General features: G+C 42.9%; 2 protein-coding genes across 2 annotated transcripts in view; one reads left to right on the top strand and one right to left on the bottom strand.

Moving 5' to 3' along the window:
• Positions 1 to 494: 494 nt before the first annotated feature.
• Positions 495 to 13,319, bottom strand: FKBP14 (FKBP prolyl isomerase 14). The gene is made up of 4 exons (XM_089669875.1): positions 13,060 to 13,319; positions 6,811 to 6,962; positions 2,060 to 2,187; positions 495 to 1,768 (listed from the first exon to the last, which is right to left on the bottom strand). The coding sequence occupies exons 1-4, from the start codon at positions 13,245 to 13,247 to the stop codon at positions 1,610 to 1,612; spliced, it is 627 nt and encodes a 208-aa protein (XP_089526001.1). The 5' UTR covers positions 13,248 to 13,319; the 3' UTR covers positions 495 to 1,609.
• A 135-nt stretch (positions 13,320 to 13,454) lies between these two features.
• PLEKHA8 (pleckstrin homology domain containing A8) overlaps positions 13,455 to 18,291 on the top strand; it is a 75,260-nt gene continuing 70,423 nt past the window's right edge. Inside the window, exon 1 of the mRNA XM_089669874.1 lies at positions 13,455 to 13,714. Within this exon, the coding sequence (XP_089526000.1) occupies positions 13,627 to 13,714 (88 nt within the window). The 5' untranslated portion in view covers positions 13,455 to 13,626. The remainder of the gene's footprint in view (positions 13,715 to 18,291) is intronic.

The following is an 18,291-nucleotide window of genomic DNA, read 5'->3' as shown; positions in this document are numbered from 1 at the left end:
TTTAGGTGGAGCTCCACTTTAATAAAGTGATACAAGTTTGAGGGGTTAGTTCCCTTTTTCAATAAAAATTTGCCATGCAGTCTAGGGGCCCAAGAGTGTTAAAAAAAACTATGCAAGTTTGAAATATTGTGTTGAGTTAGTGTCTATACACACTGGGCCTTAAATTCTCATATAGATGTTTAGTACATAAGTTATGCCTCAAAAATGTACAAAGGTGCATTGACACATAGGATAACACTGATCTGCTTCTACAGGCAAGACTTAAAACTCTCGTAGAAGCAGCAATTTAAGCTAGTGTGCATGTACCCTATAAAAAGCCATTTCTGTCTTACAGGAAGCCTGGCCTGAAGGAATCTTCAGTTTATTGCACACAAGTATATGAAAATGTGCATTCAGCGAGGAAATAAAGAGTATTTATGGTAGGTGAGCCAACTTCATTTGAACGCTGATTTAGACGATTTAAAGTTAGGAAATTTTCCATTTCCACAGTCCAGTTTCAGATTCAACATTTTATTTTCACTGTTAAAATTAAAAGAGGAAGAAGATTCTGCTCCAAAAACCTATTGACATATTAGACATTTAGCACCATATTGTCAATAATTCCCTGCATACAGACTAATGTTTTTTTCTGCCTTTAAATGTGCCCAATGTGGGCTATGCAATTACAGGTAGAATATGTTGCCAGCTAGACACAACAGCGTCACCAGTTACCACAAGCGCTTGTGTAGATGGTAGTTTCCTGCACTCTGGTCCAGTCATGATCTCTGCCGTGGTCAGTTTCAGGAGGACAATCGCCCACAGCAGCTGAAATGCCCAAGTGGTGACATCACCTATAGGCTTACTATGTGGCATCCATTGTCAGCTGTACCTTCTCTGCCCTGAAGCCCCTGCTGGGAGTCAATCACATGACCATGCCAGAGAGCCCCTAGATTAGGCAAGTATAAGGATCTGTCACAGGGAATGCAGACTAGGAGTTAGAAGGGATTGGGAGAAGGTTTAGGTTTTGAAATGTCACTTTAAAAGTAAAAAAAAAAAACCCACACACCTTACTCTTCCTACACCACCACCCCACCCTGATTTTACTGTTGTCTGTGTCCCTGTTAGGAATATAACAATGCAGTTGAACCAATAGTTTTGACTGCCTGTCTGAAAAAGGGCCACAGTAAAGGCAAGTGTCAAAAGGCTTTTGTTTACACCGCTTCTCTCCTCACCAAACTGAGATTATAAAAGCAGGTTAAGGGCCTGTATCCATAGAATTTAGGCTTGTATTAAAAGACAGTTTGATTTTTGAGAACATTTACAATTAAAATGACAAGTGCATTTTACAACTTTCTGACCTGCTTCAATCAGGTGTAGCATTCTCCTAGACTGGTATGGGAATACAAAACCTGATTTGACGCAAACAAAGTCCTAATTATTACAAAAGAAATTTGCTGTCCAAAACCAGCTTATTGACAGTCCAATTCCCTTTGACAGAGGTCCCAGTGATATATTAGACAAACAGGCCATAATTAGGAGTATTTGGTGGGATAATATGCTTAAAAATTGTACTTTGCACAATTACAGTAAAGTTGAATCATAACTCATACAATCCACAAACAACCAGCGTTCACAGCTCATCATGAACATATGTGAATTCTCTGGCAGAAATAAAACCATCACTGTCCTCATCTTCCTTCTCAAATATGCTCTCAACTAAAACTTCATGCTGGGTTTCATTCATGGGACTGCCGTGCTTCTCAAACTCAGTCTTCAAATATGCCTTCACCTGTTGGAAACAATGGGAGGTAGAGAAAGTTAACAAAAAAAAACCAAACAAAATACAGTGTAACATGTTATGAATAGCCAGGTTGCAGCTTTAGCACCATCCATCAGAAGTGTTTTGCATTGGAATAAATGGAAACACACCAAAATGAAAGCAAATTTAAATGCACATAAAAAGCATTGAAAAAGTACACATCTGCCAATGTCAATTGTGTGTTAATGAGCCGAGCAGTTGATTTGAGAGTTTATCAAATCCACTTGTATACATAATTAAGACAGTTAAGAATATGGTTACCTCTTCTTTAGACAGTCTCCAGTCATCATTTAAATCCATTTCTTGGAATGACTCATGCGATCTTGGTCCATTTCGAATGTCAATAAGATTAATATGAAAGATTAAAGTGCTCTCTGGTGGAATTTTTCCTATTAAAAATAGTGATAACCACAGATTAGTTAAAGGTCAGATAGCTACATTAGGATTATTCACAATGACAGATGGCTGCAAATCTCCTGAAGTTGCAAGAATTTTAAATCTGTGGCTGACAGAACAAGTATTTAAAACTATAGGAGTAGACCTTTGTTCTCACATCACCCCACATCTCCCTGCTGTGTCTAAAAACTTATGCTGACGGAAGGGGGGGGGCCTCCTTATTGGCTGATGTTGACTGCAAACAGGTTACAGGAGTGCATATCCAAGTGCTCCTGTGACCCACATGAGATGAAGGGCCAATGGAGCTGTGGCCCTACTTCTTAGTAATTAAGTGAATTTTTTTTTTTACAAAAGGAAAAAAACAGATGCAGAAGTTTATAAAAATGGTCTACTTCTAAATAGTGGATACAATGCAAACACATGCACTAAATATACAGAACATGAGTTCATATTAATATGGACAAGGACCTAAGAAAACCCATGCAAATTGTTCAGAGCTTACCGGTTTGAGCAAGTGTAGCATTAAAAAGGCAGGGTGACAATCCACATGCATTATTTGCTGGGGGAGTGTGCCGCCGTTTTCCAAAAGGACTATTCATGTAACACCAGAATACACTTTGGATTAAGTATAAGACAAATAGAGGTTAGTGTTAATAGTGCAACAAATTAGCAGTGCTCCTGTAGTAGGTACTAAGGAAAGCCTATTAACTACATGCATGGTACACAAAGCAGAGAGGTTCAAACAATAACATTCACCAGGAAATTAGTGCAACATAAGACTAGCATGTGTAAAAGTGACAAAATAGATCTTTAACATCTGAAAATGAAGAGATGGGTCAAGAAGAGGAGTGGGAAGAGAAGAGCATGCAAACCCTAAAGAGTTGCATTTAAGTGAAGTAACTCACATCTGTGACAGGACTGTTAGGAGCCTACAAATATTGGCTAGTTAACCACTTCCCGACCGGCCGTTGCATATAAATGGCTGGACGGTGGCAGTGCAGGGTCGGGTGGCCGTTTATAAACAGCCTCCCCGCACCCTGCTTGTGCGCGCTCCCTGGGAGTGCGCAGCACCGCGATCCGGTGCCCGCTGTGTCTTCCGGACACAGTGAAACACCGATCGTCGGACGGGACCTCTGTACGAGGTCCCGATCATGTGATCACTGATTGGCCAATCAGTAATCACATGCAAAGTAGTAAGCAGGATGTCACTTGTGACATCCATGCTTACTACGTGTGAAATCTGTGAATGATCACAGAGGTCACATGGTACAAGCCTATTCACAACAGGCTTGTACCATGTGACAAGCTGTGACCAATCACAGCTCACTCAGTACTTCTCAATGAGTGCAAGAATGCACACAGAGAGAGAGAGAAATTATTGCTTTTACATCCTATATGGGTGTAAAAGCAATGTGTAAAAAAAAAAAACACAACACACCATCACCCACCACAAGCAGTACAGTGTCACCATGGTGACACTGTACTGCTAGGGTGACAGTATATAAAAATAAATAAAAATGTAAAAAAAAGTTTAAAAATTATAACTTTTGGTTAAACTAATTTGGATTTTTTTTACTAAAAAGATAACGGAATAAATTTTGGCAAAGATTTGTGATGAAATTATTTATTTGCAAAATTTTATAAAAACACCACTTTTCAAAATTTTTGGATATTTACATAGCAAAAAAAATAAAAATCCCAGGAGGTGAATAAATACCACCAAAATAAAGCTTTATCTGTCTCAAAAAAATGGTAAATTCTTTTGGGTACAGTGTTGCATGACCGCACAATTGTCAAAGTGTGATAGCGCTGAAAGCTGAAAATTGCCCTGGTCAGGAAGGGGGTAAAAAATGTGTCCGGTCTGGAAGTGGTTAAGATACTATTGCAAAGAAATGACCATAATTAAAACACAAAAATGTGCCGCACTCCACTATCAAACAACTTAAATAATCTATCACAATCTATTAAGTGTCCATGCATTATCTGTGCCCCCCTCTAATATGTAGAAATGGATTGCTTCTTAGTTCACCTTGCGTAATGTATTCAAACAAATGTGTTCACCTCCACCAGTTGTGCTCCCACCTTATGTATATGGCTAAACCACTAACAAAATGTCATATATAGCATGGGAGGAGGGGCCCCAAAACAGTGCTTTATCCTTACAAAACGTTTTAAAATATGCAGCATTCCACTCACATGCAAAAACATGAATACGTGCCTTTTACCAAATAATTCCTCAAGATTGCCGCTATATTGTTTAGCCTGCTTTCATACACAGCCAGCTGATATATTTCTCTCCTGCTTACTGAGCGTCTTGACATCAAAGCCCCTCCCCTACAGGGTCACGTGGCTTCATCAGGGGGAAGGATTGGATGGCACTCTATATAATGAGCACCGTGCCATCCAATCATTCCCCCCGATGAAGCCATGTGATCTTGAGGAGCTTTGATGTCACGACACTCCTTAAGCAGGAGAGAAAGATATCAGCTGGCTGTGGATGAATGAAGGCTAGACAAGACAGCTGCAATCTTGAAGATTTTGTAAAAAGTGCATATATACATTTTATATGTGAGTGGAATACTGCATATTTTAAAATAAATGTTTCGTAAGGATAAATGCACCATGTTGGTTATCTTTTTTGGCATTACTAGGACAGTGAAGGAGACCCAGACAAAAGCATTACCATCTCACTGCAGTCCAATTAAGGGACACATGCTATACATGACCTTATTTAGCAGTTTGGTCATATACATATGGCGAGAAAAGTGGTGGAGGTGAACATTTATTGGTTTGAATACATTACATGAGGTGAAGAAGCAATCCATTTCTACATAATAGTGGATGGAAGAAAAAAAAAAAGATGGATTTTGCATGGACATTTAATAGATTATTTAAGTTATTGATAGTGGAGCACAGCACTACATTGTTATTTAAGTAACACATCTGTATGGGTATGGTGTGAGCAATTCACAATTTTATTTATATATCATTGGGAATTTACCCCTCGTACGTTGTTTGTTGTTGTTGTACTGTGCCATGTATTGTCCCCCCTATTGTACAGCGCTGAGCAAACCCTTTGGCGCTATATAAACTCGTAGTAATAATAATAATAATAATTTGCACTTTGAATAGCAGCTCAAGATTTTTTTCTATATAAAAAAAGGAATGACCATAGCAATTAGATTCTAGCCAACTTCAAAAGAACGCCATAAAATTGCTCGGTAGGATTTTTGCATAGCTCCTGTGCTGCACCATCACCAATTTAACCACTTCAGTCTCTGCAACATACCCATACATAACTTATAGGGTTAAGGCAAGTAAACTGGGATGATGTTGCAACTACAGGCAAAGTGAATGGCACTTTAAATGTGCTACATCCACACTTGTATGCTGCATGAACTGCAAAAAGTGGCTGTATAGTGCTGTAAGTGTGAATGGGGTCTATTTATGGCAGTCCGTTTCCTTCTGGTTCCTGCAGTGTCCATATCAGTTTCCATCTTAGATTGTATCTCCTTTTTCTTGCCGGCAACTTTCCAGGAGTGTGTGACTGGCATTCCATGGAATGGGTTTGGTGATATACCTGGATCAATTCACTTTATTGTAAATAATAATAGCATCCCAAACAAGCATGTTTTACATGAGCAAAAATACAATGATTAAAAAAAGGGTCATGGCCTTCTTTGTATTTGGCAGTTATAGCCAGCCCATAGAAAATGTAACGAAAAACAAAAACCACACACACCAAAAATGTAACAATGTCATGCTACACAAGCATGAATGCAACCGGAGTGTGTTATGCCATTTCCCTGATACCTGAAGTCCACTTTAAAGTTTCCATGTTACCTTCCATCCTCCTTTGGCTGGAGACTTTCCTGAAGCACTTACAATTACTGTGACCTGGCATTCCAAGGAATGGGTTGAGTTTATTGATGTGCTCTGATCAGATCATTTAAATAGAACGGCATTTTAACAAACCTTTACTCATTAAGAAGTTTTTCTATCTGCACTATCAAGGGCACAGTTTCTTCCTTGCATGCATTTAAGACTCTTCTTGATATAGAGCTTACAAGGATAATCAGATTTGCCTTGGTAGCAGTGACGTGCAGTACATTTGATGAGCTGACAAAATTGCAACCCATGCTGCCACATCTCCAATTTAAAGTAGTGACATACAACAAAAAGTAGTTTGGGTTTTTTTTTTTCTTTCTAAAGTATCATGCTTCCCTACACACTCCTTTACATCTACCAACAGCTATGTGATGCAAGGCCTGTGAGACTGAATACTAACAAATTCCATAGTTTAGATGCGTCCTCATATTCTAGTAAAATTAAAGTTGATTGTGCAACAAGATTTCATGTGCAAGTTAGAAAAGCATTGACAGATCTGATTGGGTCTAGTGGACTGCAGATTTATTTTGTTCTATGTGGTTTCTAAAAAAAAAAAAACAAAAAAAAAACCCACACTTAAAATTGTAGTGTCATTGGACAAAAATAACAGAGGCCATTTATCAATATTTGCTGACTGCAACTTTCCCGAAATAAAAATGACTAACCCAACAGGTACATTTTCTTGCAAACAAACAAAAACACCACACAAACACAAAAACACCTGTTACCTTTCCCTTCTTTTCCATAAGCCAGTGAAGAAGGTATTACCAGCTTCCGTTTCTCCCCCACACACATATCTTTGAGGCCTTTATCCCATCCTTTGATAGCTTCCTTAATGCCAAGTGTAAACCATACAGGCTGGTTATTGTTGTCTGCATAACTGGAGGAGAACAGATCAGTATCAAATGTCAAGGAAAATAAGCTAAAGTGCTTTAAAAACAAAGATTCCCATAAACATTTTAAAGATCGATAAATAAAAATAAATTGTGTATTTAGGTGGTCCTGAGCTGTGCTGGCATACCTACCAATTACAAAGCCTGCATACTGCCATCAGGAGCAAATCAGGAAGCACCATCTATTAGACATACAGCATTCAACTACTCTAAGGATTTTGGGAATGCCAGAATCAATTTAGAACTGGCATTTCCAGTTTAGGCTAAAGAAAGAGAAAAAAAAAAAAAAAATTATATCTCTGCTGCTAAACCTATTGTATTGTGGAGAAAGGGGAGGGGGGAATAAACACCCCAAAATTAGACTTACCGGTAACTCCTTTTCTACAAGTCTTCCAGAACAGCCCCTTGAGACAGAGCTACTCCCTCCGGGACAGGAAACCCTTAGGCCTAGAACCTTAAAAAGACGGGCCTCCCTCTTCAGTTTTACCCAAGAACCACAGGTAGGCACTAAAAAGACAACCATTTAGGCATAGACATACATTACTGTACTATACTCAGGGTGGGACATCCCAGCTGTCCCGGAAGACTTCTAGAAAAGGAGTTACCGGTAAGTCTAACTCTGGCTCTCTCAAATGTCTTCCAGGACAGCCCCTTGATAAGATAATCACGAACTTACCCACTAGGGCGGGGCTACTGCCTGGAGGACTTTGCGCCCAAACGCCTGATCCTCACTAGAAAGCAGAACCAGGCATTAATGCCTCACGAAGATAGAAAAGCTGGACCAAGTGGCCACCTTACAGATTTGTTCTGGAGAGGCACCAGCTCTCTGCCCAGGATGCTGACAAGGATCTGGCTGAGTGTGCATTAACAAATGGTTGTGGAATTTCCAAAACATTATACGATTCTGCAATAGCCATCCTAATCCATCTAGCTATAGTGGACTTGGAAGCATTGGAACCCTTCTGCGCTCCTGCAAAAAAAAAAAAAAAAAAAAAAAAAAAAAGGGGGGATCCTGCTGGAGGGGGACCTGAAGGAAAAAACACTAAGGGCCAAGGCCTGCACCTTTAAGTGATAACCAAAAAGACAGGATCTGCCCCATCCTGGAAGAAATCTAACAGTCGGGATATTCGGAGGGCTCCGCCTCTTATCCGACGACCAGGAGTTGAATCTTTTCCAGACCCCAATATAAATAGCTCTGGTTACTGGTTTGTGGAAGTTTAACAAAGTCCTTACTACTCTGTCTGAAAATATCTGAGCTTTCAGGAGTTGTTCAGTAGTCGTGCTGCCAACTTCAAAGTCTTCACCTGAGGTTGCAGCGCAGGAGCCTGAAAGACCAGATCCTCCCTCTCTGGAAGGTCTAGGTTCGGCAGCAGTTAGACCCATTGTCTCTTCAGCCAAAAATGGGGCCACCAGAATGAAGTTTGTCTTTTCCAACAAATTTCTGCAGGAATGCTGGGATCAGGCTCATTAGAAGAAAACGCTTAAGAGATTGAACTCCCACACATTTGCAAAGGCATCTACACCCAAGGCCTGATCCCACGAATTTAGGGAGAAGAACCGGCTGACTTTCACAGTTTTCCTGGGAAGCAAAGAGTTTGGCCCCCGGCATGCCTCATCTCAAAGGGATGGCCACAAACATTCCCTGGTTGAGAGAGCACTCGTTGTGCATGACTGGATGCTGACTTAGGAAGTCCACTAGGGAATTCTGCACTCCTATCAGATGGATGGCAGATATCGAACACAAGTTTTGTTCAGCCCAAGACAGTATGCTGTCTGTGATTGCTTGGAGAGGAGGGTTCTTGTAACCCCCTATTTGTTGATGTATGCCACTGTAGCCATATTGTCTGAACGGATCTGCAGGTAACGGTCCATTAGATCCACTTGAAAGCCATCCAGAGCTCGCTGGACTGCCAACTCTCTGATGCAAGGATCCCCGAGGACCACAACTCCTGGGCCACTGTCGCCTAGATGGGCTCCCCAGCCAAAGCGGCTGGCATCGTTCGTAATAACCGGATAAGATGTGGTCCATTCCAGACCCTTGGCTAGAGTGTACTGTATTTGCCACCAAAGGGATCTCTTGATCCTGGATGGGAGCCGGACTGCAAGATCCAGAGCAGACCTGTCCCCATTCCAAACCCTCAGAAGAAAAGACTGCAGTGGACGCTGGTGGAATCTTGCCCAGGGGACAGCAGAGAAGCATGATGTCGTGAGACCTACTGCCCTCATGACATCCCTTATTGTAATGGACAAATTGTTCTGTAGCTCTGCCAGCACCTGATCTATCCTGAGAATTTTCTCCTGTGGAAGGAAGATCTTTCCTTCTACCAAGGAAATCTCGTACCCCAGATAGGCAACTCTCTGGGAGGCAGCTAAACATGACTTGTCTCTGTTTATGAGCCACCCCAGACTCTGAAGGAAGTCCTGGGCAAGCCACAGATCCACTGTCAACTGTTGGTGACACCTGGCCACAAAGGAGGAGATTGTCCAGATAGGAAATGATTGTAATATACCTCATTCCTAGGGGAGCCAAAGCCTCCCCAAGCACTTTCATAAAAATTCTCGGTGCTGAGGCCAGACCAAAAAGGTAGAGCCTGACACTGCCAGTGGTGGATCTCTGTACCAATCCTTAACGCTATTCTTCGGTATTTCTGACACGCATGTTGAATGGGGATGTGAAGATACTCATCCCATCAGATCCAGTGTAGCCATGAAACAATTAGGTAAAGGATTTTTTTTTTTTTTTTAACAGATTGATTTCATCCTGAAGTGTTTGTATCTTAAAGACTGATTGAAAGAGCACAGGTTTAAGATAAGGCAAAACTTGCCTGAGGGCTTTTTCACTACTAGAACATAGCAATAAAAAAATCACATCTCCTTGTAATTTTGGGAAAGCAGAGTAAGGACCCATTGATCCACCAGGTCTCCAATTAGGCCACACAGAGCCTGTGCCTTCTACCAATCCCTAGGAAGGTTGGTTACCAGATACCTGGCAGGGGGACTGCAGTTGAACTCCAACCTATACCCTTTTTCTATCATGTTCAGAATGTACAGGTTCGAGGAGTTTGAAGCCTACTGAGGGAGAAAGGTCCCCAGTCTTCCTCCCACTGGGACACTTGAGTCATTGAGACTTGGCAGGGCCCTGAGGATTGAATAAGATCCTCCCCTTACCCTGTCCAGTGTTTCTTGGGCTGAACATCTTACTTTGCTGGACCTGCATTTTCTGACGGAAAACCCTTCTGAAGTAAGATCTTTTACTCTGGAAAAGCCCTCTTTATCAGCTGTACACTCTAAGGCCTCCTGGAGACCTGGACCGAAAAGGTTATTGCCTGTAAAGGGTAAGGCACAAGGCCGTAGCTTGGATGTTGAGTCCCCTGCCCAGGTCTTTAACACCCTTCTAGCTGAATTCACCAGGGCAGATGTTCACGCGGCTAGTTTAACTGAATCGGCCGAGACATCCGCGAGGAAACCTACCGCTCTAAACAGCAAAGGACTTTGGTATCTGCTGCCTGAAAGTCCCTGCTGAGATATGAGTAACTGGGTAAACCAGCATTCCAGATTTCTGGCGACACAGGTGGCTGATAAAGCTAATAGAAGTAGAATCCCAGGCCCTCCAGAGCAAGATTTCTCCTCTTATCCATAGGATCCTTTGGGGACCCCATATCTTCAAATGTTAGGTCCGTCTTTTTAGAGACTTTAGATAAGGGGCGTCCAACTTTGTTCCTCAAAAGGAAATCTCTTTTAAAAAAAAAAAAAAAAAAAAGTGTGTCCATTCAGGGTTTTCCCCACTCCAGCTTAATGGTATCATCCAGGAAACTATGGACTGGAAAGACCCTAGTCTTTTTAGCATGTAGACCCGGATACATGAGGTCATGCTTAGACAGACATATGTCCTCCATCTCTAAGGTTTCATAGATAGCCTTAAGGAGGTCATCTACCTCAAGGGCCAATTTGTACCTGGAACCCCTGGATGAGCATCCTTCTCCATTGTCCTCCTCTGAGTCTGAACCTGCTTGTGAGGAAGCAAGAGACCTAGGATCCTCTACTGGGTCCGCCTTCCTTCTCAATGCCTATGATAGCGCAGTACCTGCAGTATGGGTCCAAGGTCCAATGGGGGCAGTGCCCGCCATTATGTTCCTTGTGGTGTGGTAGCCACAACCACTGCTGGGTCTCCTCACACTGCACCAGCTGCCCGAGCACTGTTTCCTGAGCCGCAGTGGAGACCGAAGCCACGAGTCTCCTGGCACCTACCGATGACATCACCGCGACCAGAACTTCCAGTTTAACAGCTTTCAGTGAAGCTGCTCCGCCTCCAGGAACTCTCGGCCGCCCACCAAGTGGTCAGGATGCTGACTCGGCCACTGGCAGTAGTGCTGGACACCCTTGTCGGTCCTCCTCCTCTGAGGACTGGAAGGCAAACAGGAGCACAGCCCCACTCCTCTACTGAAATGGCGGGATCATGCCAGGCAAGGAGGAGGTACTTTGCTAAACAGGAGCCACCAGCACCACCCTTGAGCCAAGTATTTGTGTTTCCTCTGGAAGGATAGGTTACACGTTGTAGGAACTTCCCTAGAACGTGCAACCTGTCCTTCCGGAGGAAACGAATACTGAACAGGGAAGCCTGGAGGTCCGCCTTTTAAGGTTCTGGTCTTACGCGTTTCCTGTCCTGGAGGGAGGAGCTCTACGTCTCAAGGGGCTATCCTGGAAGATGTTTCTAAGAAAAAAAAAAAACAAACCCCACAATCAATAATCATATTACAGGATTCTAAAAACTACTAAGCTTGTACAGACCCTAACCAGCAAACCACCTCCACTGAGGAAGGACTCACCATAAACACTGAATTGTGTTGGATTTTAGTAGAAATTACTTAATGGAAGCAAGCTTGACTTTACTTCTGGCACTCTTCAACCACAATCACTCATGGCACCTTTTAAAAAGGGCTTAACAGACTGGTCTCTGAGTTCAGCAGCCTCGAACTTGTCCCAACATTTCAGAACAGCTTTCCATGCACCAAATCGTGTAGAGATGCCATCTAAATCCAGTAGTCAATACATGACAAGATAAAATATATACTGGATACATTTTTGTCATGAATTTGAACCAAGCTGTAGCTGAGCGCCACAAACTGAAAAATGCCATTTAAAGTGTTACTAAACCCACACCAGTAAAATCAGTCTGTATATGCAGTAAAGCATGCTTGTTATACTCAATGTGGAACCTAAGGGGTTAATCCTCTGCACTGTGTAAAAATGCTGTTTGATCCTGACTTCTCTGATCCTCCCCTTCTCCCAGTGTCCCGTCCCCCCCTTTTTCTCCTGATAAGGCATGGTGTGGAGTCACTCTGCACATGCTCCATTTGGTGTGTATTTCTAGAGGGTTTTTTTTTTTTCTTGGAAGAGTGCATATGATGTGCACAGGGCCAAACAGTGGCTTGGCCCCACCCCCTCTTCTCATTGGCTCACTAGCTGTGATTGACAGAGGTGTGAGCCAATGGGGGGGGGAATCATATTTTTGGTAAACCCAGCAAAAAATTGAGGTCATTAAAAAGGCTCTATTCACATCTTGCATAGTGGGAATGAGTGTTGTGACTTGCATCTTGTTTTTTGATTTACACGCATTCCTGTATGTCACACAAGCAGCCTCTTCACTTCAATGGGCTGCACTATGTGCATTTGTTGCCCAAAAGAAGCTCTTGTTCCATTTTATAAAGCCGTACATACACAACTTCTGGTGCATTCCAGCATGATCTCAGCCCATGCAGGTGAGTGGGAAAAAAAAAAAAAAAAAAAAAAAAAAAAAAAAAAAAAAAAAAAAAAAAAAAAAAATCACACTGCACCCAGATTGCATTCCTGTGCAATTCATTGTGTCAATTGCCCCTACTATACACACATTTAGCCCCATACAGCACTTAGGTGTGCACAGTTCTCGCCCTGCACACATTGCACCCTACTCTTCCATACAATGCCACACGTCTGTTTATGGACACAGCTGTGTGTGTGGTCCCATTGAATCCTATAGCCACCTACAATACCACACACAACATGCTCGGTCTCCATGTGAATGAGCCATGTGTATGGAGGACTCACGTTGAATGAAAGCGGGTCCCATTGCTCTCCAGGAAGCCCTCAAAGTGCACCAGCAGCATGTCCCCATTCTTAGTCTTCCTCTTGCAGATATATGGCTTCTCTACCACCGCGACCTGAACCTCAGGCTCGGGGATGAGAGCGGCCCCAGCACAAGCCAGCAGAGCTGCAAGCACCATCACCTCCATCATCCAACAGCAGACGTGGCACCCACACTACACAACCACACAGCTCCAGGGCCATTTAACTTTGCAGCGCCCGATCCTATAGGCTAAAGGAGTGGGCGTAAACGTCGCCCGAACGCTCTCTGTGACTGGTCAGTAGGTAAGCCACACCTTCCTGGTTCTAGAATGCGGTTGGCTGAACACCTACACCCGGAAGAAGGATCCGGGCGTGTAGAATCAAGGCAAAAGGTGTTTGTTCTCTGCTGATTGATACGTGAAGGGGCGTTCCATGACGTCACCAGCCTGTGCTGCCTACTGAGAGCGGCCGCTGGCTGCTATTCACGACGGAGATGCGTTGATCGCAGCGCTGTCTGTCACTGTGTGTGTGTCCCTGTGACCGGGACCGATGCCAGAGTCCGGGGCGTTCGGGGCTCAACCTGTCACTGCCAGCAGCATGGAGGGCATCCTGTACAAGTGGACCAATTATCTGAGTGGTGAGTGCTGTTGTCAGAGCAGGCTGCCAGGGCAAGGCTGTGTCTGGGTACAGGGTGGGGTTGTACACAGTCACTAACTTTGTAGGAGGTTAGATCCGAGGTTTGGACTTTTCATTCCCAACAATGGAGGATTTACGAAAACTGGAGCAGCTGTGCATAGTAACCAATCAGCTTCTAGCTTCAGCTGGTTCAGTTCAGCTTTGAAAAGGAAAGCTGGAAGCTCATTGGTTGTCATGAACAGCTGCTCTAGTTTTAGTATATACCCCACTGTGTGTCTGTCCTTGATTGACACCTACAGACCCAGATCCTCCACCATCACCCACCTCACAGAGGATCATCTCCCTGCCTGTCCTATGATGACCTCCTGTCATTTCATTACATTGTCCTCTTCAATCTGCAGCTACATGACATGTCTCAATGGCAAAAACATTCCAATGTCATTCCTGTGCTATAAGGCAAGCTGGATGGGTTTTGTTGTAGTGTTTATGTGCAGAATAATTCTTATTCACTTCATATTGTTGGCTTGCTGCTTTTTCCAGTGTGCACAGAGCTTGGAGTCGCATATCAGGCATTCCCTGCAAAGGAAATGTGCTTTTGGTGTGGGCAATTTATAATGTACACTGCAGCTGATAAACTCACGTTTAGGAGCTGTTCATCGTTTTTTTCAGCAGCCCCTGAACTCTCCCTAATTTTTTACTATGTGTCCATGTACACATTTTCGTTTACAGGCATTTGAGTTTACAGTCTTTTTTTGAATGCGGAAAACTTGCGTTCAGCAGTCGATTTTATCAGCGTTTCAAACGCAAAATGCTTGTAAACGCAGCAAATCGCTTTTACAAGCGTTTGCGTCTTAATTTTTTTTTAACTCTTCCAGTTCCCAATGCTGTCCAGAGCCTTTTTTCATCATGAAAAATGCATGCAAAGCGTTTTCAGTGTACTCAGATGGACAAAACACTGAACACAGGATGTTCCTACCAAGCTTATCACCAATTCACACCTCAGACCTCTCCCACCCTTGGAAACAAAAGATATGTTAATGACCATTCACAGCTCAAATTCCTCATGAAGACCCCCTTCCAGGTGGCCTTAATGACTCACTCCACCAGACACCTTCCCACCCTTGGAAACAAAAGAAATGTTAATGAGAAACTCAAACCTAAGCTAATTTCAATATATACTGCTGTCTCTGCTTCTACTCTCTGTATTTCTCTGAAACAGTCTGAAATCGTTAATAATTTAGCACTTTTCAGTGCATTCTGGGCATTTGGGAGGTTCTCCTGTGCTTATCTTTAAAAAACGCTTCTAAATGCAAATGCACATTAACTTGTTATGCAAACGCAGCTAAACAGACGTTTTTTAACCTACATTTTCCAGCAGTCAGTTTCCATCGTTCAGAAGTGTCCTGTGTACATGAGGAAGACTGACTACTACTAGGGGGATGCGTGGGGGGAGGGGGGATGCAATGCTGAGACCAATCAGATTGTAATGGTGGAGATAGACAGACTTTCATGTCCCCCAATCAGTAGATTTGACTAGGGAGGAGCTTGTGTTTCCTTGAGTCAGAACTTAGAAGTCAGCTGTCATCCCTTGTCCAATGAGCTACAGGCAGAAGTTTTGCCCCCTGCACCTGATGTATACAGAGTGCATCTGATGATCTCCTGGACTTCATATAGCCTCATGACGAAAACGCAACTGGATTCCACAATGGGCTTACCCTAGGTTCACACACATGTGCTTTTGCAGAAACGCACAATAGTCCATTTAACATGATTTCCTATGGGACATGTTCACATCTGCGCATTTTTAGGAAAGGGTCAGGGACTTTATTGAATGCAAAAAGTTGCATTTTTGGTTCTACAGACTTCAATGGAAATGCTGCAGAAAAGCATGTTTAGAATTTTTGCTGCGATTTTGCCACATGTTTTATGCGTTGTACGTTTTAAATCTGCCTAGCAACAAGAAAAAAATGAATAGAAAAACCTGCAAAATGCATAAAAACCACAGCAAAAAATGCATAAAAACCGCAGGTGCAAAACGCAATGCAGAAACTGCTCAAATGCAACCTGCATAGGTGTGAACCTAGTCTTAAAGATGATCTTTAGTCTTAAAGTGGAACTAAACCCTTCTATTCTTTTCATCCAAGAGACCGTTACATTCCCATCACAAGCCAAGAATGTAACTTTTTTTTTTATTAAAGTAGAACTAAACCCTAAGATTTAACAGTTTCAAAAAACAGTTACATTCCTGGCTTGTGATGGGAATGTAACTGTCTCATTTGCTTGTGTTCTCAATCAAACTGTCAAACCATCCAGTGGCTGGTCTGGGCTGACCTAATCTTGTCCTGAACCTGAAGTAAGGCCCCGTTCACACCTATGCAGTTTGCTTTTTGTCCGTTTTGCAGTGATTTTCGCTGTTTGAATTGCGTTGTTCTACACGCATTTTTGAAACATTTTCACTGTGTTTTTTGTTTTTTTTTTGTTAAAGTGGAATTTTTTGTGCTGCTGGGCAGAATAAAAATGCAAAACACAAAATGCGGCAAAAATGCACTACCATGCATTTCAGCAGCTTCTTCATTGAACTCTATTGTAGCAAAAACGCTACTTTTTTCTTTTAAAAAAAGTCTCTGACCCTTTCCAAAAATACAGCAGCTCAAAAATTAGGGATGTGAACATGTTTCATAGGAAACCATGTTAAATTTCTGCAAAAAGCACTAAAAAACACATTGGTGTGAATGGAGCCTAAACCTGACATGAAGTGCAGAACAATTACTGTGACAATTAGCTGTGAAATCTGAGTGTCAATCTGAACCGCACATTTGAGAATCAGCTCTTAAAGTGGAACTAAATCCATCAATTTAACAATTTCAAAAAAACTTTCCATTAACTGTCACATTTGCTTGTGCTCTGACCCAAACTGTCAAACCATAAATTGGCTGGTGTCATAACTGATCACATGTGCAGCACCATGGCAACTGCAAATCATACAGAGGCTAAGATGGCAGCTTCCTTGGCAAAAAAGGATAGGAGGGTTTAGTTCCACTTTAACCAGTTCCCAACCGCACTATAGCCGAAGGATGGCTACAGCGCGGTTGTATGGTTCTGGGACGACATCCATAGATGTCATTTCAGAATACGCGCCCACAGCGGCACACACCTGGCGCCACCAGTGATCACCTGTGTCCTACGGACACAGCTGATCACGTAATACGGTAAACGGCCATTCACGGTGGCCTTTTACCACGTGATCTGCTGTGTCCAATGACACAGCAGATCACCTGGTAAATAGAGTTGCCGGTTATCGGCTGAACTTTCCTCACACTGTCATAGCGTGAGGAAAGTACTGCTGAGAACCCGCAATTGTCAGCGAAGGGATCGGCACTAATCATCAGGGCACTGATGATCAGTGCCCTGCAGTGCCGCCCACCTGTACCCTGCAGTGCCACCTATCAGTGCGGCCCATCAGTGCCACCCATCAGTCCCGCTCATCAGCGCTGCCCACCATTGTCACCCATCAGTGCCGCCTATCAGTGCAACATCATGAGTGCCAGCTCATCAGTGCTTCCTATCAATGCCCATCAGTGCTGCCTATCCGTGCCACCTAATCAGTGCCCATCAGTGTTGCCTATCAATGCAGCCTCATCAACGCACATCAGTAAGGAGGAAAATTACCTGTTTGCAAAATTTTATATTAGAAACAAAGAAAAACTAAATTTTCAAATTTTTTGCACTTTTTTTGTTATAGTGCAAAAAGTAAAACACCCAGAGGCAATTAAATACCACTAAAAGAAAGCTTTGTTTGTGTGAAAAAATTGTAAAAATTTCATATGGATACAATGTTGCATGGCCGCACAATTGTCATTCAAAGTGCAACAGCGCCGAAAGCTGAAAATTGGCCTGGGCAGGAAGGGGGTAGAAGTCCCCAGTAGGCAGGTGGTTAAGGAGAAAAAAGCTACACCCCCCCCCCCCCCCCAAAAAAAAATAAACCTCCAAAAGTGGGGGAGGGGGGGGGGGGGAAGGAAGTGCTAAAGCAAAAGTCAGGCAATTTTTAAAAAAGCCGCATTGTTAATATATATATCTTAAGTCTTAGCCCGGGTTCACACCGGATCCGAATTTGAAATCGTATGACTTTACTTGAAATCGCACGACTTCACTTGAAGTTGCTCGATTTCAAAGTCGCATGTCAGTGCAACTTCAGGTGCGATTTGGAAGACATCTGTGTGACGGCTTATTGCACAGATGTCTATGCAAGTTGCACCTGATCACAAAAGGTAGTGCAGTAACTACTTTCAAAATCAGTGCAACTGTAACTGATTCGGAGTCACACCAATTTGAACTGTTCCATTGCGGACAATAGGGTGCAACTTATCATGCATTTTGAAACTGTCAAATCACAGTAAAAGTTGCACCGGTGTGAACCAGGGCTTAATATTAACAATTTCAGTGAGGCTGGAAGTATAAGGGCTTGTTCACACTTGACTGTTTTACCAACGCTTGCCAAACGCCTCTATAGCGTTTGGCAAGTGGTCCGGCGTTTGCAGAGCATTTTTGTAACGCTCTGCAAATGCCACATGCGCAGTT

The sequence above is a fragment of the Staurois parvus genome, unplaced genomic scaffold (genome assembly GCF_062004578.1).
Source record: "Staurois parvus isolate SC_StPar_1 unplaced genomic scaffold, SC_StPar_1.0 ptg000082l, whole genome shotgun sequence".
NCBI classification, from domain to species: domain Eukaryota; kingdom Metazoa; phylum Chordata; class Amphibia; order Anura; family Ranidae; genus Staurois; species Staurois parvus.
This window is presented reverse-complemented; position numbering and strand designations above follow the sequence as displayed.